The sequence below is a fragment of the Myotis myotis genome, unplaced genomic scaffold (assembly GCF_014108235.1).
Source record: "Myotis myotis isolate mMyoMyo1 unplaced genomic scaffold, mMyoMyo1.p scaffold_m19_p_5, whole genome shotgun sequence".
Taxonomy (NCBI): domain Eukaryota; kingdom Metazoa; phylum Chordata; class Mammalia; order Chiroptera; family Vespertilionidae; genus Myotis; species Myotis myotis.
This window is the reverse complement of record NW_023416357.1, coordinates 78,710,011-78,733,210: the sequence shown is the minus strand read 5'-3', so window position 1 is coordinate 78,733,210 and position 23,200 is coordinate 78,710,011. Positions and strand designations below refer to the sequence as shown.

At 40.2% G+C, this 23,200-nt stretch overlaps 1 protein-coding gene across 1 annotated transcript in view; it reads left to right on the top strand.

Moving 5' to 3' along the window:
* Positions 1-23,200, top strand: part of FBN2 (fibrillin 2) — a 258,987-nt gene that overhangs the window by 78,899 nt on the left and 156,888 nt on the right. The window contains exons 6-7 of the mRNA XM_036310847.1: positions 3,961-4,158; positions 22,649-22,774. Coding sequence (XP_036166740.1) covers positions 3,961-4,158; positions 22,649-22,774 — 324 coding nt within the window. The remainder of the gene's footprint in view (positions 1-3,960; positions 4,159-22,648; positions 22,775-23,200) is intronic.

Here is a 23,200-nt window from a genome sequence, read left to right as displayed (position 1 = left end):
GACTGGGGCTGGAAATTGGCACAATGAATCTTTTTGGGGTGATGCAAACGTTCCAAAATTGGATTGTGGTAAGGGATAAGAAGTACACACTTTTAGTTATAAATTAAGTCAAATAGTTATAAAGTACAGCATAGGGAATATACTCAATGATATATATATATATATATATATGGTAATATGCAAATGAGTTTGGGACTCCGTAATGATCACAACCAGCTTAGGAGGAGGGCCTGGGCCTGGCCCCAAGCCTGAGAGAACCACACGCAGGCGTGGCCTGGAGCCTGAGAGACCAACACAGAGGGGCGCCTGCGCCTCTGTGGAGCAGCTGAGGGCAGGCCCCCAGCGGGGACACACACATACACACACACACACACACACACACACACACACACACACACGGAGCGCTTGCTCCGAGTCTCCATGGCCCTCCCCTGAGGGCTCCGGACTGTGAGAGGGGCAGGCTGGGCTGAGGGACCCCCATCCCCCTGTGCACAAATTTCATGCACGGGGCCTCTAGTATTATAATAACTATGTATGGGGACAGATGACTACTAGACTTACCTTGGTGATCACTTTGTAAGGTATATACATGTTTAATCACCATGTTGCACACCTGAAACTAACATAATATTGTATGTCAATTATAATTTTTTTAAAAAAATACCTGCTGAGAAGCCAAAATCAAAACAAAACAAAAACAAAATTTGGAATGCAGTAAAGGTTGTGCAATTACTAAAAATTATTGGATTGTACATTTAAGACAGGTAAATATATGATATATAAGTTGTACTTTAATGAAGTTACAGAAAGAAGCAGCAAGCACCAAATCATTTGATGAGTTTGTTAACTGCACCATTTGCTTAATGTCAATGAAAGTGAAATTATATAAAACAAGTTAACATGATATACTGCTCTTAGATATTAGGATATCAAAATAATAATATTTGTGTTTCACAAGCTAATTGCAAACAACATTTTCTTGCTCATATAATAATGAGGGAAATACCTCTTTCCAACCCACTGGTTCCAGCTACCAAAGTGATAAGGAGGTCTCTTCTTTTATACTTTGTTAACACACTGCAAGTGTGTCCTTTCCTTGACTATGCATGGTTAGGATGGCATACAATATCTGACCAATGATGAAATCTTGGTGAAGAGAATCCATAGCCAATAACATTTAATTAAGGTCTTTTAGAACTCTTTGACCATAATTAAAATACTGTAAAGTTTGGAATAGAATGTTTTGATCTAAGAAAATTAAATCCCTTTTCAATCTCTAATATTTGTTCGCATACATGTTAGTAATTCTTGAATAATGAGGTGACATTGTAAGTTTAAATTTTAAAGTAATCAGTTGCCAACCTGAAAGTAAAATGCAATCATATAAGAAACTAGGTTCATCACAATTTGTAAGGAAGGAAATTTAGGCAAAAGAAATAAGGAATGGCATAAACTCTGTTCTTAGGAAGGGGAGTCTGAGGTGGGCTTTATTAGAACCTTCAACATGAAAGGACAAACATCTATCATTTTCCAGATACACCTCTTCTCTAAAGAGACAGACTGAAAGGACATAATTCTAAGGAGGCGTTGCAGTTAGAAGGAATGAATTTCCTGACAAGTTGGTTTATTTAAGAATGGGATTATGAGAGAGACTATGCAGGCTTCTCTCTGGGAATCCTAAATGTGTACAGAATGTCAACATAGGTATATATGCATGAATCTACCAAAGAAATAAGCATTTTATATTTTTTGTGAAAACTCTTCCTCAATTTCTTCAGAACTTGACTTACTTTGTTGTGAGTCTAATATTTATTTAAAATGGCAAAATAATGTGTTGTCTGGAGGACAGTAGAGTAGGTTTAAAAAATTTATAACCTGGCAATTTGTGATGTGTGAAGCATGCTTATTTACAAGGTTGACATATCTACGTGTATACTACAGAGATGGTCTTTTTCAGAAATGTGATTTGTAGCCAGCACATCTGTTGTTCTTATGTAAGGGATTACAGTGAACTATTTTGGTTGAACTTCAGCTGCAGAGTAACAGAATGTTAAAGCAGCTTGCTAAAAAGGTGTTCCCTCTTTCAAATTTTGTTTCTTTATAATGAACTTTTAAAATGTTCTCTGTATGAGAAAACCTCATTCTTCATTAAAAAAAAATAGAAGTTTTATGTGGGTTTAAGTTGTATTTTTGTCATTCTATAGCATTTAGATGATATCTAAGCATTTTAAATGTTAAATTATATCCAAGTTTGATATTGTCCAGTAACAATTTTTCATAAAACCTTATCAACAGCCCTGGTTGAGTTACTCAGTTGGTGGGTGCATCACCCCATACACCAAAAGGTTGTGGATTCCATTCCTGGTCAGGGAACATACCTAGGTTTTGGGTTCAATCCCAGGTTGGGGTTTGTGTAGGAGGCAACCAATCAATGTTTTCCTCTCATCTATATCCCCCCTCTCCACCCCCGCCCCTCCACATGCTTCCTTTGAGTCTTGTTCCTTTAAATGTGAGATGTTTTTTTGTCTTTTAAAAATCTCAAATAAACTGTTCTGGCTTTTCCTTGCATTCGGGCTTGTTAGGAAATCCTGACTATGATGTTACATTCCCAAGAGTTAATAAGCTGCATGCATACAATCTCTGTGAAAGGGAAATTTTCCCCCACATATTTGTGTTGTAATTTTTAACAAATATTAATTATTTAATTGGTCAGTCTTCAGGAAACTGACCTTTATTTTCTGTGTTTCTCAAAACAGCAGCAACAACATTCAAATTAAAAATGATTTAATGTTTCAGTTCTGCTTAAAAGTACATATACTGATCATCTAAAAATTTCATTGAAGTAAATTATAGCAGGAAGAGGTGTAGAGTAGGAATGCCTAGCTTTCAAGTTGCCCAGTCTAGATCAGTCCTTCTTAAACCTTAAAGTGCATATGGACCTCCTGAATATCTTGTTAAAACGCAGATTCTGGTTCAGTGATTCTGAAGTGGAACCTGAGTTGGCATTTCTCACCAGCTCCCAAGTGATGCACTACCAGTAAGTTGCTAGTCCATGGACCACACTTTGAGATGAGGGGGTCTAAATAGACTGTCCATAATATTCATAGAAAACTCTTCCTACTGATCATATGTGACATACATTTGCAAATATTTTTATTGCCATCATAACAAAGTTGAACAATGGTATAGTCATCTTCTAGAGAATGGAGGTCATATAATATTAACTTACTTAGAACAAATCCATGACTATGAGCCTCCTTAGTACTGTCTTTCTAGCTAGCTGAGCTACATATACAACTAAACAGACTGACACACAAACAAAAATCAAATTGTTAGACCTAAATATCCATAAATTATTAGACTGGCCAAATATATTTGTGATATGGAAGGATATATCTTTATCGGTTTTGTTTTGATTTTGTGAACTGTTATCTACCTAGTAAGGAAAGAAAATCTTTGCTAGGTAAGAGAAGTTATTCAAGCAGGCGCCAGGGATCAGGCGGGGCATGTGAATCAGTGAGGAGTGCTGGGAGTGGCTGGGGAGCAGTGTCACACAGAGGGTGCACATGGCTCCATCGCTGCCATGAGGTATGGCAGGCTAGCATGGCCAGAGCTTCAGCTTTTCAAGAAAATCCAGAAATAAATATTTCATGTGAAAGTTCCCAATTTAAAAATGTTGGCTACTAAATTTAAATTCTTTTAAAACATTATGCGGGCCAAGAAAACACATCTGTGTCCCAGACACAGCCCCTGAGCCACCCACTTACAATGTCTAATGTTGTAGACTACACTAAAGTCTCATGTTTTGAAAAATGAATTTTCAAAATGAAACTTTCTGACCTTTTGTCTTTAGCCACTTTAGTCAGAAGAAATAGACTCTGCTTTATGTATTTGGAGATACAAGAGTAAGATTGGTGTGTGATCCGTAAACCTGTCTTTTCATCTTCTTTCACATTCCAGATTACAGGACTGGCCCATGTTTCACTCAGGTCAACAACCAGATGTGCCAAGGGCAGCTGACAGGCATTGTCTGCACGAAGACTCTGTGTTGTGCCACCATTGGCCGGGCCTGGGGCCACCCCTGTGAGATGTGTCCCGCCCAGCCTCAGCCCTGCCGGCGGGGCTTTATCCCCAACATCCGCACTGGAGCTTGCCAAGGTGAGTTAGCCGTCTGCCTATGTACAGAGTCACCCACATGTCAGGTCTTCTTTCACTGCACTTGAAGGACCTGCCACTTTGGGGAGTAACCTTTAACCCTGTATCATTTCTGAGAGCAGCTTCATTAGCAAGCATGACCAGAGATGGCTTATCTTTTGGGCACCTAATAACTAATTATTTTTCAACTCTTGACATAAATGGAGAAGCGAGAGGTAATATGAAAAATTGGAGAAAATTTTAAAATACAGTTTAAGATATTTAATAGAATCAGAAGACAAACCACTCGATGTCTTCATCCACTTGGCACTCTATGCTCTCTTCCACAGCTCCTCAAACTATACACATGTAAATACTCAGAAAAAACATTTTGTTCCTTTTTCCTAATCTCATTCAAGAAATGAGAACCCAAGCCTACGCAACAGGGAGAAGAGAGCTACCCAATACCCAATTAATAGTGTCTTCAAAGACAAAGTGTGGACTTCTAGGATTACAATTATTTCAGAGTGTATAACCTGGATGTTTGCTATCTTGTATGCAGGCAATTTTCCCAAACTCATTCTGATACATATCCTAATATATAAAAACCCAGGGTCTGTAATGACCAACCAAAGGCTCGACCAAACAGTGGAAGTCAGTCCTATAGTCAGTGCTGGGTTGCAGTAGTAACCCAGCACTGACTGCCACTGGTGTGGGCGCAGCGACCCAGCACTGACTGCCAAGGCGGTTACGGATCAGGCATGGAGAGAGGCCAGGAGGGAGAGGCAGGGTCTGATCCGCAGCCTCTGTGGCAGCTGTTGATCAGCCATTGCCTCTCTTTCTCTCCGGCTTCGTCAGCAGCTGCGCCTCTGTTTCTCTTCGGGCCGCCATGGGGGCTGCTGATCAGCCCCGCCTCTCTGATCAAGCCAAGATATAGGTCTGGAGATGCTGACTGGCATAGAAATCGACCAATCAGAACCAAATCTGGGTGAACTGTGAGGAGCCAATGGCTGCCTAGGAGGCAGAGCTTTTGACGCTGACTGGCATAGAAACTGCTCAATCAGAGCAGTAGGGCTCTGGCTGGTAGGGGAGGGCAGTTGGGGGCGAGATCAGGCCAGCAGGGAAGGGCAGTTAGGGGCTATCAGGCAGGCAGGCAGAGGCAGTTAGGGGTGATCGGGCAGGCAGGCAGAGGGGTTAGGGGCAATCAGACAGACAGGCAGGTGAGTAGTTAGGAGCCAGTGGTCCCAGATTGTGAGAGGGATGTCAACTGCTCAAGGCCCAGAGGGATCGGGCCTAAACTGGCAGTCAGACATCCCCCAAGGGGTCCCCAGTTGGAGAGGTTGCAGGCTGGGCTGAGGGAACCCCGCTCCCCTCTGTGCACAAATGTCATGCACCGGGCCACTAGTTTTATATATCAGGGCTAGATTAGGTCTCTGAGGATACTGCAACAGTAAACTCCAAGCCAAGTAGCCAAAACTTGTTACATATTCACTGGATAATTGCCTTAATTTCAAGCCACCATGATTCCTATCATTTTTTTTGGCTACTTCTCTGATACCACATGTACTAAACCCATTTTTAGAGCTTAGAAACAGAGCTCTGTAATGAACTCTCAAAAGGAAGTAGGATCATGGAAAAGTACTCTTGTATTATTAAAAGAAATTGTATTATTCATATTTTAGACATGGGAGTTAGGTTTATTTGTTATAATTAAATCATATAACAAATAGATATGAAGTTTTTCAAATTGATGTTAATATCCCGTGGCAGAGGCAGAGATGTCATCTACTCAGCCCATGTAAATGGCATATTACAGGAAGCCAGTCCAGTGTCCTAAAACTCAAATGAGAATTGTAGATTGCAGAGTTTGTGCATAGCCTCAATTTGATACAACTACCAGTCTGATTACATATAGTTCCTTATAAAGCAACAAGTTTTTAAATAGAGGATAAGTTATACTATAGATTATCTAGTATTCACTATACTACATAGATTTCCCAGATTAGTATATAAATTACCATATAACTTACATAGATTACCATTAAAGATGAAGAACTATATAGATTTAGTAGATTAATACTGACTAGACTTGTTAGAGTAGTACTTTTTGTTTTATTCTAATATACTTGCTTATTTATTGTCTTTATTCTCCCCCAGCTAGAATGTAAGCTTCATTAGGGAAGATACATGTTTTATTCATTAATGTCTCTGTTCCATTCATTAACTCTAGTGTCTAACATGCAGTTGATGCTTAGTAAATATCTTTTGAATTAATAAATGTGATTAAAATTAAAATACTTCCCAAAACCACTTTTCATAGAAATAGTCCAGGTTGAGAAAAGCCTTTAACTTCAACCAGAAAATCCCACGTTATTGACTCTCCTCATCTTCTGTATCTGCACTTACGCTTTTCTAGCCTGCTGTTTTGTCAGAGAGCTCCAGCTTTCTGAACAGTTACTAAAAATGTATGACCTGATCTCAAACTTTCTGAATGTCCTTCAGGATTTGGTAATGTCTGAAGTCCTATTTATTTGATTATGTTTATGTAGCAAAGATAAGTTTTGGGCTCCATTTCCCTAAAAAAAATCTAATAGATTAATAGAGCCACAGGAGCAAAATGAAATTTGCCACATGGTTAAAATGTCATGGAAAAGCAAGTTTAAAAAGTTCTGCTTTATTTCAAAATCATGGCATAGTCAGAAAGTTCTCAATTAAATAGTAATCCACAGTTTAGGCTATTTTAAGACCACATCTTACTGTGATTTTATTTTTCCCTTTAAATTCCTAGACTGTTTCCCAAATACTGCTGCCAAATTAACTTGGAAGATATAGGGCATGAAAAAATAACATAATAAAACATGATATGTACATGTCATACTTTTCTTTATAATAGTCATCTTTTAATAGGATAATTAAATTTTTTCATAGAGTTGATAAATTTCAGCTGTGTAGATGATAACTGTAAATATCTTAATATTGGTTCTAAAACATGGTTTATATTAATGAAGGGAGGACATTCTGAAGTTCTGAACATAATGTTATCCCATAGGTGACGCAATTAGAAAATTACCCTGTCAATGGCCTAAGAGGGACTGAAACATGATCATGTAATAAACAGAATAACTGAAAAATCAGGGCCAACAGAAAATTAAATGTTCTTCAAAAATTAAGCTATAAGGAAAGCAGTTAATATAACTGTTGCCATATTGACTTTCTGGCCTTAAATAAGCAGTGTTGGAAAGGTGGGCAGTCCTAGGGTGCTATGAGGTCAGGCATGGCGAGTCTTGACTCCTTCTATATTGAGAGCCATTTCAGTTCAAGCCCCTGTGCCTATGGCTAATCACATGTAATCTTGTATGGTATTTTCTTCTATTTTATTATATAGTAAAAGGACCAAAACTAATTAACATAGATCTTAAAGATTTAAGCTATCATAAAATGAGAAACTTACAAAGTTTTAAAAATTGGTGTTAGGCCCCTTTTCAAGAATATTTACAAATTTTAAACTGCAATGTACATATGCTGTTTTCTCTCTCTTCCCCCCCCTCCCTTCCAGTCTCTAAAAATCAATGGAAAAATATTCTTGAGTGAGGATTAACAGCAATAACTAACAAAAAAGAGTGAAAATAGGACAAGGAAACGGCAGGAAAAATATAAATAAAATGAAGCCAAAATAGCAAAATCAATATCAGAGTGGAATTCAAGGACAAAAAGGAAAAACTGAGTCAGAAAAGAATATGGTTAAAAATTACAACTCGGTAAGCAGTACAGACCCTAAGTCACTCCCTGCAAAACAAATGCTGGTGTGACCTCTTTTCCAATGGTATATTGTACAGAAATATTTAATTCCTTTAGTTAGACTGCACATGAATAATGTAGAGAAGTTTAATCTCAGCTAAAATCAGATAAACATGGCTAGTTCCTCCATTGTAGACAGAGGAAGATGTCCAAAGTAGAAAGTTATCTCTAGGCCTTCTATATAGCACTAAATAAAAAGGAGATTTGGTTCATTTGATTAGCATAAGTTATTAAAGACAAATTTATCTTGGCTGTCTACATTGACTAAGTTAACCAGATCATTACAAAGTTCAATTTTAATTCATATTGTGTGAATATAAAAGCCATTCCAATACAATTCAAAAATTTTACTTAAAATATACTTGATTATAGATACTCTTATTTAAAATAGCAGAATATTCCCCTTCTTCTAACATGGATAATAGAAAACAAGGCATGCTAAAATAAAGCTCAACAACCCCCCAGTTAAAAGAAGTGAGGAACACAGGCAGTTGTTGGAAGTCACTGGGACAAGGAGAATCTTCTATGAGTATCAACATCCTGAAATGCCATTCAGTGGTTGTGGATGTTCCATTGGAGAGGAAGAGAATGTCCCTGTGAGATAGATCTACTGGACTCCCTCAGAGTAAAGAAGGGATGGCAAAAGAGAAACTTTGGAGGCAAACCATTTCTCGTATCCACTACCCAGCCTTCCAGCTCAGAGACACTCTCTGAGGTAAAGGAGAGGAAAGGTAAAAGAGGATGTAAGAACCACTCATGAGCAAAACAGAGTGAGTATCTGAAAAGGCATAAGGTGGGAGCCACATCACCACCTGCAAGTTGAAAATGAATACCCTGAGAAGGGGTGTGGAATGGTGGGAGTTGGGTGTGAAACTATTTCAAGCAATATTTCCTATGGAAGTTTTTAAACCAATCCATTTCCTCTTGGCTATCTACCCCCTTTCTTGCTTCAGCAGGAAATGACACCATTTAAAGAGTAGTAAAGAGAAAAGGCTTACATAAAAAACAAACAAAAAAACCTGAAAAAAGGAGAGAAGAATATTTAAAAAAAAGGCAGATGAATATGCTTCAAAGAGTTCCTAAATAAATACCAAGTTCAGATACTTCTCTCGTATCTCAAGTAAATGAAAGACAGTGTGGTTCTTTTAAAAAGTACTTACAGGGAGAGTTATAAGTTCAGTAAAGACACTCAGAGATAAAAATGAATTGATAATACTCAAGAAATAAATTGAAAAAGGATTTAAATCTTTACCTAGTGGAAGGCAAATAATGCATGTATACATATTTATATAGAGACATATATATAACTGAAAAGAATTAGTGAAAATGGGTAAGCTTGAGGAAATCAATAGTCAATGTCAAAGAACAGTAAAGAATGATTATAAAGAAACATACATAATGAAGTCAGACTAGAGAAAGCTGATGAAAGGAACTGAAAATATGCTCAAAGATAAAATAGAAAAATTTTCTAAAATAGATAAAGGCGATTGAAAGCACAAAACTATAATAAAAAGAAAAGAGAATCCTGTGGGCATAAGGAAGAATAAGCAAGGTTTTTTTTTTTATTTAAATAAAGGGAATATCCCAACTCCTCTCCAACTTCTGTAGAGCATCTCATTGACCAAAAAGCAGTGTAGCAGTGTCTACACACTTCTGAGGTAAGAATCTGTACTTGATTAGACTTATATTGAAAAAAATTAGTTTCTTGGTAGAGTATTAATTATGGGGGCCAGAGTGGAAACAAAGAAAGGTGCCTGCAATAGTACAGGTGGAGGTTGAGACTAGAGTAGAGGCAGAGGGGAGATTTGAGACATATTTAGGAAGTAAAACTTGTTACTGATGGAATGATGTGAGACAAGAGAAACAGAGTTTATCGCTTAGGTTTCTGACTTTGACAACGAATAAATGATGATGACATTTGTTGAGATAAGGAACATTGAGAGGGAACCATGCTCTGGTCTTTTTATTACAAGTGCAGAGTCCTACAGGTGGTGTTACTAATATTTGCTTGACGAGATGACCATTTTATTCATTTGAATTATGTGAGTACATGAACATGTATTCTGGCTGAATCGAACCATATTGAATGGTTGCTAAGATACTCTGTTTTTTCTCAGATTTCAGAATGAGAGAGACCTAGTCTTCAATTGTTGTACTTAAAGACTAACATTCCTTTTTATAGAAAAACAAATACCATGTGGAACATCACTGAGATAAGAAATAAGAACTTTAGAAATGGAACCAGTATGGATAACATTCATTTTTATGGAAATACTAGAGGCCCAGTGCACAAATTCGTGCACCAGTGGGGTCCATTGGCCTGGCCTGCAGGATCAGGCTGAAACGGGTTCTCCGACATCCCCCGAGGGGTCCCAGATTGGGAGAGGGTGCAGGCCAGGCTGAGGGACCCCACTGGTGCATGATTGGGGCTGAGGAGAGATGTGGGAGGTTGGCCAGCCAGAGAGGGACCACAGGAGAGCTCCAGGGTGTGTCCAGCCTGTTTAGCTCAGTCCTGATTGGCTGGACCCCAGCAGCAAGTTAACCTACCGGTCGCAGCGTCTGCCCCCTGGTGGTCAGTGCACATCATAGCGATTGGTTGACCGGTCGACTGCCCCCCTGGTGGTCAGTGCATGTCATAGTGAGCAGTTGAGCAGCCCTAGCATATCATTAGCATACTACGCTTTGATTGGTTGAACGGCCAACCAGTCGACCAAACACTTAGCATATTAGGCTTTTATTATATAGGACTAGGGCCCGGTGCACAAAAATTTGTGCACTTGGGAGGGAGGGGGGTCCCTCAGCCCAGCCTGTGCCCTCTTGCAGTCTACGACCCCTCGGGAGATAACGCCCTGCTGGATTAGGCCTGCTCCCGGGTGGCAGAAGGCAGGCCCAATCCCTAGGTGCAGCCCCAGGTCGGGCTCAGAGCAGGGCCGATTGGGGAGTTGGGGCGCCACCCCCTGTCATGCACAGAGCAGGGAAGATTGGGAGGTTGCGACACCACCCTCAGTCACGCTCAGGGTAGGTCTGATTGGAGGGTTGGGGCACCGCCCCCTGTCACACTCAAGGCAGGGTCGATGGGGAGGTTGCGGTGCCACCCCCTGTCACTCACAGAGCAGGGCCAATCAGGGGGTTGGGGTGTTGCCCCCTGTCACGCACAGAACAGGGCCCATCAGGGGGGTTGAGGCTCCGTACCCTGTCACGCACAGAGCAGGGTCGATAAGGGGGTTGGGGAGCTCCCCCCTGTCACGCACAGAGCAGGGCCCATCAGGGGGTTGGGGAGCTCCCCCCGTCACGCACAGAGCAGGGCCCATCAGGGGGTTGAGGAGCTCCCCCCTTTCACTCACAGAGTAGGGCCGATAGGGGAGTTGGGGCACCACCACCTGTCACACACAGAGCAGGGCGGATCAGGGGGTTGGGGCGCCACCACTGTCACACTCAGGGCAGGGCCAGTGGGGAGGTTATGGCTCTACCCTGTCACACACGGAGCAGGGCCCGTGGCGGGGGGGAGGGTTGGGGCACCGCACCCTGTCACACACAGAGCAGGGCCGATCAGGGGGTTGGGGAGCTCCCCCCTATCAGGCACAGAGCAGGGCTGATCAGGGGGTTGGAGCGCCTTCCCCTGTCACAGAACAGGGCTGATAGGGAGGTTGTGGCCCCGCCCCCTGTCACACACAGAGCCGCAGGGTGATCAGGGAGTTTGGGCGCTGTCCCCTGTCATGCTAATCCCAGTGCCGGGAGGCTTCGCGGCTCTGCTGCTCCTAGTGCTAGGAGGAATATTACCTTTTTACTATATAGGATAGAGGCCTGGTGCATGGGTGGGTGCCGGCTGGTTTGGCCTGAAGGGTGTCCTGCATCAGGGTGGGGGTCCCCACTGGGGTATCTGGCCAGCATGGGTGAGGGGATGATGGCTGTTTGCAGCTGGTCACACACCCTTCAGGGTGGGGTCCCCACTGGGGTGCCTGGCCAGCCTGGGTGAGGGGCTGAGGGCTGTTTTCAGGCTGGTGGGTGACTGAAGCCCCGAACCGCTCCTTTTTATCTTTTTTTTTTTTTTAATTCTCGGCCAGCTTTAGCTCTGGCTCCAGCTCTGAGGCCTCTGCTGCTGAAAGCAGGTATCTGGTTTGTTTTGTTTCTATAATCGAAACACTGTATCATCTCCAACTCTGAGATCCCGGCCTGCTGAAAGCTGGTTTCTGGGGTTTTGTTTAGCTTCTGTATTTGTTACAATGTTTCAAACTGCAATTTCAGAGGCCGGAAAAGCAGGCGGGGAACGTTGGAGTCCTCCGTCACTGAAGCAAGCAAGCCTCATGTTCGCTTCCAGCTACCTGGCTGCTGGCCGCCATCTTGGCTGGCAGTTAGTTTGCATATTTCCCTGATTAGCCAATCGGAAGGGTAGCGGTCATACGCTAATTACCATGTTTCTCTTTTATTAGATAGGACAAGTACTATGTATTACTATCTATGGAATGTAAATATAAGAACTTATATTTTATTTTTTATTTTATTTTTTTTTGATTGATTAAATCTTTATTGTTCAGGTTATTACATTTGTTCCTCTTTTTACCCCCATAACTCCCCTCCACCAAGTTCCCACCCCACCCTCCTCCCTCATTCCCCACCCACTGTCCTCATTCATAGGTGCACGATTTTTGTCCAGTCTCTTCCCGCATCACCCTCACTCCTTTCCCCCACAAGAATAGTCAGTCCACTCCCTTTCTATGCCCCTGATTCTCTTATAATCACCAGTTCATTCTGTTCATCAGAGTATTCACTTGATTTTCAGATTCACTTGTTGATAGATGTGTATTTGTTGTTCATAATTTGTATCTTTACCTTTTTCTTCTTCTTCCTCTTCTTAAAGGATACCTTTCAGCATTTCATATAATACTGGTTTGGTGGTGATGAACTCCTTTAGCTTTTTCTTATCTGTGAAGCTCTTTATCTGACCTTCAATTCTAAATGATAGCTTTGCTGGATAAAGTAATCTTGGTTATAGGTTCTTGGCATTCATCACGTTGAATATTTCTTGCCACTCCCTTCTGGCCTGCAAAGTTTCTGTTGAGAAATCAGCTGACAGTCATATGGGTATTCCCTTGTAGGTAACCAACTTTCTTTCTCTTGCTGCTTTTAAGATTCTCTCTTTGTCTTTTGCTCTTGGCATTTTAATTATGATGTGTCTTGGTGTGGTCCTCTTTGGAGTCCTTTTGTTTGGGGTTCTCTGCACTTCCTGGACTTGTAAGTCTATTTCTTTCACCAGGTAGGGGAAGTTTTCTGTCATTATTTCTTCAAATAGGTTTTCAATATCTTGCTCCCTCTCTTCTTCTGGCACCCCTATAATTCTGATGTTGGTATGCTTGAAGCTGTCCCAGAGGCTCCTGACACTATCTTCGTATTTTGGGATTCTTTTTTCATTTTGCTTTTCCAATTGGGTGTTTTTTGCTTCTTCACATTTCAAATCATTGACTTGATTCTTGCGATCCTATAGTCTGCTGTTGGAAGTCTGTATAATATCCTTTATTTCAGTCAGTGTATGCTTAATTTCTAGTTGGTCCTTTACCACAACATCGAGGGTCTCATTAGATTTCTTATAGGTCTCATTTATCGGCAGTTTCTAGAAAATTCTTGAAAAACCTTAAAAGTGTGGTTTTGAACTCTATATCCAGTAGTTTGCTTTCCTCCATTTCTGTCATTTGTGTCCTTTTTCTTTGTCTCCGCATTTTTTATGCTTCCCTGTGTTGATAAAGTGGTTTTCTGTGCTAAGTGTCCTCTAGGGCCCAGTGGTTCAGCGTCCCCAATTACCTGAGGAGGACACTCTTGGTGCACCCCCTTGTGGTCTTTTTGCACAGTCTTGTTGTAGTTGAGCCTTGATTGTTATAGGTATCACTGGGAGGACTTGACCTCCAGGCCAATTGGCTGTGACAATCAGCTGTGTCTGCAGTGGGAGAACTTCTGTGCTGGAGACACCCCTCCGGGGCAAGACTTGCTTCAATGGGGCTTTGGTGCTCACTGAGTCTGCCCCCTGAGTGTGTCCTTTATGGTTCCACGGAGCTGCAAACTGAATGGTCCCACTCTGACCTCTGGATATACTGGCTCCTGGATCTCTAGGGAGGTGCTAATCTAGCCTGTGCCTGAGGCTATCCAGCAAAAGCCTCCCTGCAGGGCTTGGGCGGGGCGAGTCCCATTGGATCAACAGGGCGGGGCTAGCAGTTATGGCTGCTCTCATAGGCCCCACTTCTCAGTGTCTCGGCAATTGCTGCAAGCCCCTCTGGGAGAAAGCTGCCCTAGAGTTCCGACTGATGCCAGACAGTCCTGCTTCTCCCATATGAGTCTGGGTCCCCAGAGACTCGCCCAGAACTGGAGCTCAGAGCCTGATACTCCCTCCCGATTGAAAACAACAACCACGCCCTCAGCCGCCAGCCCACTTCGTGTGCGCCTCTGTACCTTAGTATTTTACTTCCGCACTGCACCTTCTCTGAGTCTCGGTATGCTTTTCTCTTTCCTTCTAGTTGTAGAATTTCCACTCAGCCAGCCTTCCTATGGTTCTGGATGATGTCCATTCCGTCTTTTAGTTGTATTTTTGAAGTGGTTGTTCGAGGCAGCAAACTCCGGTGTTTACCTATGCCACCATCTTGGTTTCTCCAAGAACTTATATTTTAAAAGTGGATCCAATTTGGTGACAAGCAAAGTTCAGAAACATTCACTATTAAATATAGTCATAAGAATGGGTCCTTGGTTCCCACAGATATAAATTAAATAAACAATTTTTTATATATATTTCTTCATTGATTTCAGAGAGGAAGGAAGAGGGAGAGAGTGGTAGAAACATCAATGATGAGAGAGAATCATTGATCGGCTGCCTCCTTCACACCTCCTACTGGGGATCAAGCCCGCAACCCAGAATCGAATGTGCCCTGGGCCAGAATCGAACCTGGGACCCTTCAGTCCACAGGCCAACACTATAATCCACTGAGCCAAACTAGCTAGGGCAAATGAACAATTTTTATATGTACCACTGCACAAAGTTTCCATGTTTTAATGTGAACTAAAAGTAATATACCATCTAATACTAATTTATGTAATTTAGTTTGATTCTCTATAGCAAGTTTATTTGGAGAAGTTGGAGAGTAAATGAGTTCATGAACTAGAATTACTATTGCTTTGTTACATTATTTATAACCTTATAGAATAGACTGAAGTGATTATATAAGGTTTAGATTTCAAAAGATTTAATTTTGTTCCATAAAATTCTTACATGTGATTTGAAGTAATTCAACATGTAAAAAAATAATAACATTGTGCCTGAATTGAAGGGCCAAATGGAAACACATCTGTATAGTAATCTGGGCAGTGGAAAACTAATCAGACATTAGTAGTTGCTTATGTTAGCATTTTGAAGATGTACTAACTCGTATAGTTTGAAGGTCTGAGTCTTGCCTTTTTTTTAGTTTTATATAGAGCATTTGTGTATGCCTGTAGGTTCAAGTTCATTATTTCTATTAGGTTTCTTTAAAATTTTATCTTTTCATGATCAACTTGATCTACCTAAAAGAAATTAATTCTGTATAGCTATGTAGTCTAGGATACTTAAAAAAATAAAGGTTTTATCTTTTGCTTTTTTCCTTTGAAAAATTACTGAATCTACTAAATATGTAGTCAAAAGATTTTATGAATAGTATTAAGGGATTTATAGGTTTGGCCTTCTTTTCCAGCTTATATCATGATATTCTCTCTGATTTATCTGCCAGGAAAAGAGGTTTCTAGGGATATTTTATACCACATTGTAATGAGAGTGGAAATGTAGTACATTTAAAAAATAATGCGGCTTGTATGTTCTGAATTAAACGGTTTGGTGTTTAAACTTCTTGTCATATATTTCACTGTAGTTGCTTTTTGTTTGAGTCAGATATTCTTTAATAAGACTATTTTTGTGGACTGAGAGATCACATAAAATAAAAATAACTATGTAAAGGTGCCAAGATTGGATTGTGGTTAGTATTTTAGATCTGTACTAAGTTTTGTCATTTTTTTAGGTCCTTTTAATGAGGGTTTCAGTTAAGACCCGTTTTACATGATAGTATAGTAGTGTATCACAGTAATTGCCTTCAGTCAACATGATTAGGATACTGGATGATAAGAGCCCTCTTTCTGGCTGACGTATTGGGAGGCATTTCCTATGAGCAGGTAGTACTAATCAAGGAAAGGCACCTAAGAGTTCAACTCTAATTGCTTAGGTTTTCACCTACTCAGAGTTAGCCTGGTAGAGGGTATGGGGGGATAAATGGTGATGGAAGAAGACTTGACTTGGGTGGTAGGCACACAATACAATATACAGATGATATATTATAGAATTGTACACTTGAAACCTATATAATTTTATTAACTGATGTTACCCCAGTAAAATTTTTTTCTTTTTCTTTTTTGTTAATCCTCACCTGAGGATATTTTTTCTATTGATTTTTTAGAGAGAGTGGAAGGGAGGGGGAGAGACACAGAGAGAGAAACATCAATGTGAGAAAGACACATAGATTGGTTGCCTCCAGGACCGGGGATGGAGCCTGCAACCGAGATACATGCCCTTGACTGGAATCAAACCTGTGACCCTTCAGTCTGCAGGCCAACGATCTAACCACTGAGTAAACCAGCCAGAGCTCACACCAATAAATTTAATAAAAAATTTTTAAAAATTTTAAAAGACATCTACCATAATTTCAGTATGAAAATATTCTGGGCTGTTGTAAAAAGTTTTATTGACAGAATAGAGGCCCGGTGCATGAATTCATGTACCTTTAAAGGAACTGTGGGCTGCGAGGCTGCGGTGGGTACGGACTGGTCTCAGCCCATCCTCCCCACCCCCGCCTGGCCCCTACCGCCGTGGCCCCCAGTTCCTTCTCTGCCAGCAGCCCCGCTCCTTCCTCCGCCACTCCCATGCACTGACAGTGCCAGCCCCGCTTGCACCTGCTGATGGCACAGAGCGATTGGCGCTGGTGCCAGCAGCGGGTGCAAGCGAATCCAGTGCCATCAGCGGGTGGGAATGGTGGCTGCTACCCCAATTGCCACTCAGGAGCAGGGGGAGGTGGAGAAGCCCTCAGGGGTGATTAGGGCCTGCAGCCACAGCTCACACGTGCTGATGTCGCCAAGCAATCTGGACCGGTGCAGAGTGCTGGCAACAGGTGCGAGCACCAGGCGGGACTGTGGTGCGCGGGAGCAAAGAATTTTCAGTAACCATCAGAGGCTCACCCCGATGACAGCAACCAGTGCCTCGCCTTGGTCTGGCGCCCCTAATCACCTGCTCCACCATTCCGCCGCAGCTGACGCCCGCCATGTTCTGTGCTCTGCTGCCTGCTGCCGATGCCTATTGTGCTCCCTGGTGGTCAGTGCATGTCATATCGACGTGTTGTTTGGTTGGTTGTTCTGCCGTTTGGTCTATTTGCATATTAGGATTTTATATATATAGATAGCTAAAGTGAGGAAGAAATAATACGGATGCTAGGCTCTTTTGTAGGCTTGGATTCTCTTTTACAAGCGAACATACACCAAACTTGTGGGCTTATCAAAAAATAATAGGGTAAATCAGTATACACTGACATAGAGATGTACCCACAAAATCTTTTTTTAATGAGAACAGCAAGACGTAGAACAACACACAAAGTATGATCTTATTTGTGTTAAACAGACCACCACTCTGAATGTATAAGAGTAAAAGAAGAGACAGTTAACTTATTTTAATGGTTATATCTTTAATTTTCTATTTTTGTATCATTAAGATTTATTACAATGAGCATGTTATTTTGTAATTAAAGATATATTAATAAATGTATGTTAACCTTTTAATTTGAATAGTGCAAATTTACATATGCTTATATGTTATATTTATTTTATGTTCAGTGTTTATCATGACAGTACACTGAATTAGAGATTATCTTTTACAGAGAGAGAAAATAAGGCAAATTTACATAGATATAAAATGATAGATTAAAAAACTCTAAATCAAAGGATTTTTCCCCAATCCCCAGTAGTATGTTAGCTGTAGTTTTTTTGGCACACGTTCTTTATCAGTTGAAGAAGTTCCCTTTTATTCCCGGTTTACTGAGATTTTTTAAAATGATGAATAAGTGGTGAATTCTGTCACTTGCTTTTTTCACATCTACAAAATAATCATCTTTTCTCTTCCTTAATCTGTTAATATGATGAATTAAACTGATTGATGTTTGAATGTTGAAACAACCTTAAATTCCTGGGATAACCCCACTTGGTCATGCTGTACTACCATTTTTATATATTAACTAGAGGCCCGGTGCACACAATTTGCATGGGTAGGGTCCCTAGGCCTGGCCGGTGATCAGGGTTGATCTGCGGGGCAACTGGCAGGGCCATTGGAGGCTCCCACTGGCAACTGCCTTGGCCGGTCTGGTGCCACCCACTCGCCAGCCCTGCCCCCCACCACTGCCGCTCCCAGTTGCCTCCCGGGAGATGATCAGCAGTGTGAGCGGGGGGTGGTGCCAGCCCTCTTGACAGCTGGCCCCACCCCCCACCATCACTGCTGGTCGCCTCCTCTGTGGGGTGGTTAGCAGGGCAATCAGGGGGCCTCTGCTGGCACCCACCTTGGCTGGCCTGGGGCCTGTGTGCTGGGGGCAGCTCCTGTATTGAGCATCTGCTCCCTGGTGGTCAGTGCGCATCATAGTGACTGGTCATTCCACCGTTAGGTTGATTTGCATATTAGGCTTTTATTATATAGGATAAAGTTGACTTGCTAAGAATTTTTGTGTGCCTATTCTAAAAATATATTATTCTATTGTTTTCTTTCTCGTAATATATTTGTCTGGCTTTGGTGTCAGGGTGATGTTAGCTCAATAAAATGAGTAAGTCAGTGTCCCCTCTTCTCTTTTTTTCTGTAAGAATTTGTATATAACCACTATTGTTTCTTCTTAAATGTTTGAAAGAGTTCAACAGTAAAGCCATGTAGATCTGAAATTTTCTTTGTGAAAAGATTTTCAAAGTATGGATTAAATTACTTTAATAGACATAGATTTACTCATGTTTGTTCTCAAGTAAGCCTTAATATTCGGATTTTCAAGGAATTTGTACATTTTGTCTTAATTGGTGAATTTAATGCCATATAGTTAGCTGTCAATACTATTTATTTTTAATCTCTACAGAATTTGTAGTGATAACACCCACTCTTATTCCAGATACTGGTCATTCATTGTTCTCTGTCTCCTTTATCTTGATCAGTCTTGACAGAGATCTGTCAGTTTTACTTATTTAAAGATAGCCAGGTTACTAGCCAGTAGTTACTGATTTTCTTTGTTGTTTGACAGCAGTTCTGTATTTTTTTTTTTTTGCTTTTGTTTACTTGAGGTTTAATTTGCTCTTTTTAAAATTGCTTTATATAAAAACTTACATCACCAATTTTAGATCTTTCTCTCTTTGTAAAATAAGCATTTTAATGCTATGTATCTATTTCTATATACCACTTTACCTGCATCCCACAAATTTTGATATCTTGTGCTTTCATTTTCATTTAATTAAAAATGTGTTCTGATTTTTTATGTGATTTTTTTTCTTTGACCCATGGATCATTTCCAAGTATATTGTTTAAATTCCACATATTTGTGGATGTCCCAGATATTTTCTGTTACTAATTTCTTGTTTAACTCTGTTGTGTTTTAGAGAACATAGTTTAGGTGATTTTAATCCTTTTACATTAAACTAGAGGCCCGGTGCATGGATTCATGCACTGATGAAGTCCCTCAGCCTGGCCTGTGCCCTTTCGCAATCTGGGACACCTTGGGGGAGTTGGACTGCCAGTTTCAGCCTAATGCCCTGCTTTGGGCCAAAACCAACAGTCCGATATCCCCCAAGGGATGTAGTAGTGCGCAAAGCGGCAGGCGGCCTGGGAGGAGCCTGTGCCCCCGCTGGGCACTGCACCACTCCCACTCATCCCGGCCCTGCTGCGTCTAACGCTACCACTTGGTAGCACTGCTGTGGAGGCAGGAGAGGCCCGCACCACCACAGCTGCATTTACCAGTGGTGAGCCCGGCAGCATCTGGTGCCAGTCAGTCAGCTGAGCAGCACTCCCACTGTGGGAGCACACTGACCACCAGGGGGCAGCTCCTGCATTGAGCATCTTCCCCCTGGTGGTCATTGCGCATCATAGCGACCGGTTGACTGGTCCTTTGGTCATTCGGTCACTTAGGCTTTTATATATATATAGATGAGTCTTTTTACATGCCCTCAGAATATAGTCTATCTTGGTAAATATCTGTGTGCTCTTGAAAATAATGTGTATTCTGCTAAAGTTGGGTGGAGTGTTCTATAAATGTTAATTAGGACAAGTTGGTTGAAAGTATAGTTCAGTTCTTATATATCCCTGCTGATTTTTAGTCTACTTATTCTATTAGTCCACTTATTCTGTTCCTAAGAGACTGATGTGGAAATTTACAATTGTAATTGTGGATTTGTTTATTTTTTTTCTTTTCAGTCCTGTCAGTTTTTGTTTTGAGTGTTTAACAGTTTATTATCTGTGCATACACGTTTAACATTATTATGTCCTCTGATGAACTGAGCCCTTTGTCATCCTGAAATATCCATCTTTATTCATGGTAATATTTCTTATTCTGATGAACACTTTGTATAATATTAATATAGCCATTCCAGCTTTCTTTTCATTAATGAACATGATATAGTTTTGTCACCTTTTACTTTTTAAGCTATCTTTGACAAAGTGGGTTTCCTGTCTTGCCTATTTACATTAAATTTGATCATCTCAGCCTTTTTAATTGGATTCTTTATGTCATTTACATTTTAAGTAATATCAATATTATTGTGTTTAAATCTACATCTTACTATTTCCTGTATTTTTTTTTTAATATATTTTATTGATTTTTTACAGAGAGGAAGGGAGAGAGACAGAGAGTCAGAAACATCGATGAGAGAGAAACATCGATCAGCTGCCTCCCGCACATCTCGTACTGGGGATGTGCCCGCAACCAAGGTACATGCCCTTGACCGGAATCGAACCTGGGACCCCTCAGTCCGCAGGCCGACGCTCTATCCACTGAGCCAAACCGGTCTCGGCTATTTCCTGTATTTTTATCTCACCTGTTCTTTATTTCTTTTTCTCTTTTCCTACCCCTATTAGACTGAGTATATTTTAGTATTTCATTTTATCTCCAAAATTGAATTATTAACTCTGCCTCTTTGTTTGTGTTGTAATTTGTTTCTCATTTCTTATTTAACTTAATACAGTCTGTTTTCAAATAATATTATGCCACTTCACTTGTAATAATTGATGTAATCTTCCATTTTCTGCTTTAATCCTCTATGCTATTGTGGTTGAACTTTTTACTTCTATGTATTTTATAACTTCCAGGATACATTATTGTTATTGTTGCTGTTAATTTTAACAACCAGTAATCTTTAAGATTATTTAAAACTGAGAAACATGTCTTTTATATTTATCAAAATATTTATAATTTTTAGTGCCTTTCATTTTTTGTGTAGACCATAATTTCCATCGTATTTTTGTTTTTCCTGAAGAACTTCCTTTAACATTTTTTGTAGACTCTCAGCTTTCATTTGTCTGAAAATCTTTATAATAGTTTCTAGAATTTAATTTTGTCAACATTAAGGATATCTGTTCCTAAGTGAATAAAACTAATAGCTTAAAGGATCAGAAAGATAATTGCCATGTCTAAAACAGAAAAGGTTTTAAATTTACAAAAAAAAAATACAAACACCTCAGTATAGCAATGCTTAAGGGATAAACACAATTTTCAGATGAGGAAATCTAAAAGATTACAAACATGAAACTAATATTTAGGTATATGAAAACTAAAATTGATCATTAATATGCTTTTACAATTATTAGGCCAAAGAAAATTAGGATATTGGATAATTATATCATGTGATGGCAAGGAAGAGAAAACACAAGAATCCTCATGAACAGTAGAGGTGTGTGGACTACTCATAGGTGTGTAGATTGCTGGTGGTATTAAGACTACTGAGGGCTTTCTGACCATTGGGCATTATTTATTCACACTAGAGGCCTGATGCACGAAATTTGTGCAAGAGTAGGCCTTCCTTCCCCCAGCTGCCGGCACCAGCTCCCTCTGGCACCTGGGACCCGGGCTTCCCTAGCAGCCCCTGCTTCGTCCGGAAAGATGGAAGGGCATCCGGTCTAATTAGCATAGTACGCTTTTATTATTATAGATTGGTTGTATAAATACCCTGTTATCTAGTAGTTCTGTTTTGTGTCTACAGCAAAAGAATAAGGACTCATTTGAGTCCTTAAAGTCCGCGTTCACTCACCTCCATAAAGAGACATAGTAGGAACCCATTCATTGTATTATTTACTGAGGTGGTGAGAAGTTGGAGGTACATACTGAGCGCCCATCCCCAGGAGAGTGAACACACTCAGAAGTATTCTGCAGCACACCAAAGCAAGAGATTTGTTGTCCGTATAATAACATGGAAGGATTTTAAAAATAAAATTTCAAAACAAAAAAATCAGGAAACAAAATGAAATCTATAACGTATACATATTCTTTAAATTAATTTAAAAATATTCATACAAAAAATAAATAAAATAAAAATATGCATACAAAGGGGTCCTGACTCACACCATTCTCTTGAGAAAAACTGAACTTTTACTATACATTAAAAAAAAGATAGTCTCAAAATCAGTGGTATCTATGTTTAAAATGCTTTCTTTTTGCAGATGTTGATGAGTGCCAAGCTATTCCTGGGATATGTCAGGGAGGAAACTGCATCAATACAGTAGGCTCTTTTGAATGCAAATGCCCTGCTGGTCACAAGCAGAGTGAAACTACTCAGAAGTGTGAAGGTGAGTGTCTCTACTTTTTAGTGTCTCCATATATCTAATTGATGACTCTGAATCCCAAAAACATACCTTCATTTTTAATTTTGAAGAACTTTATATTGGTTTGTATATTTAATGGGTTTGATTTGGGAAGAACCAATGAGCATTTTGCATCTGGTGTAGTATCCCAGTTTTTATTTTGTAATGAGAATGGAATCCAGCCACTTGGAATTTTTCCATAATGAATTTTTGCCATTTCACTTACAAAATTATATAAATATTAAAATTGGGTAAAGAGAAGTATAAGTGAAATATAGTGTCCTGTGTAAAATGATTCATATGATTTTCATACTCTGCCATACATTATACAATAAATATTCTAATTTTTATATTGAATATTATTGCTTGACTGCCCACCAAACTGAAAAACAAGCATAATTGACTCAGGGA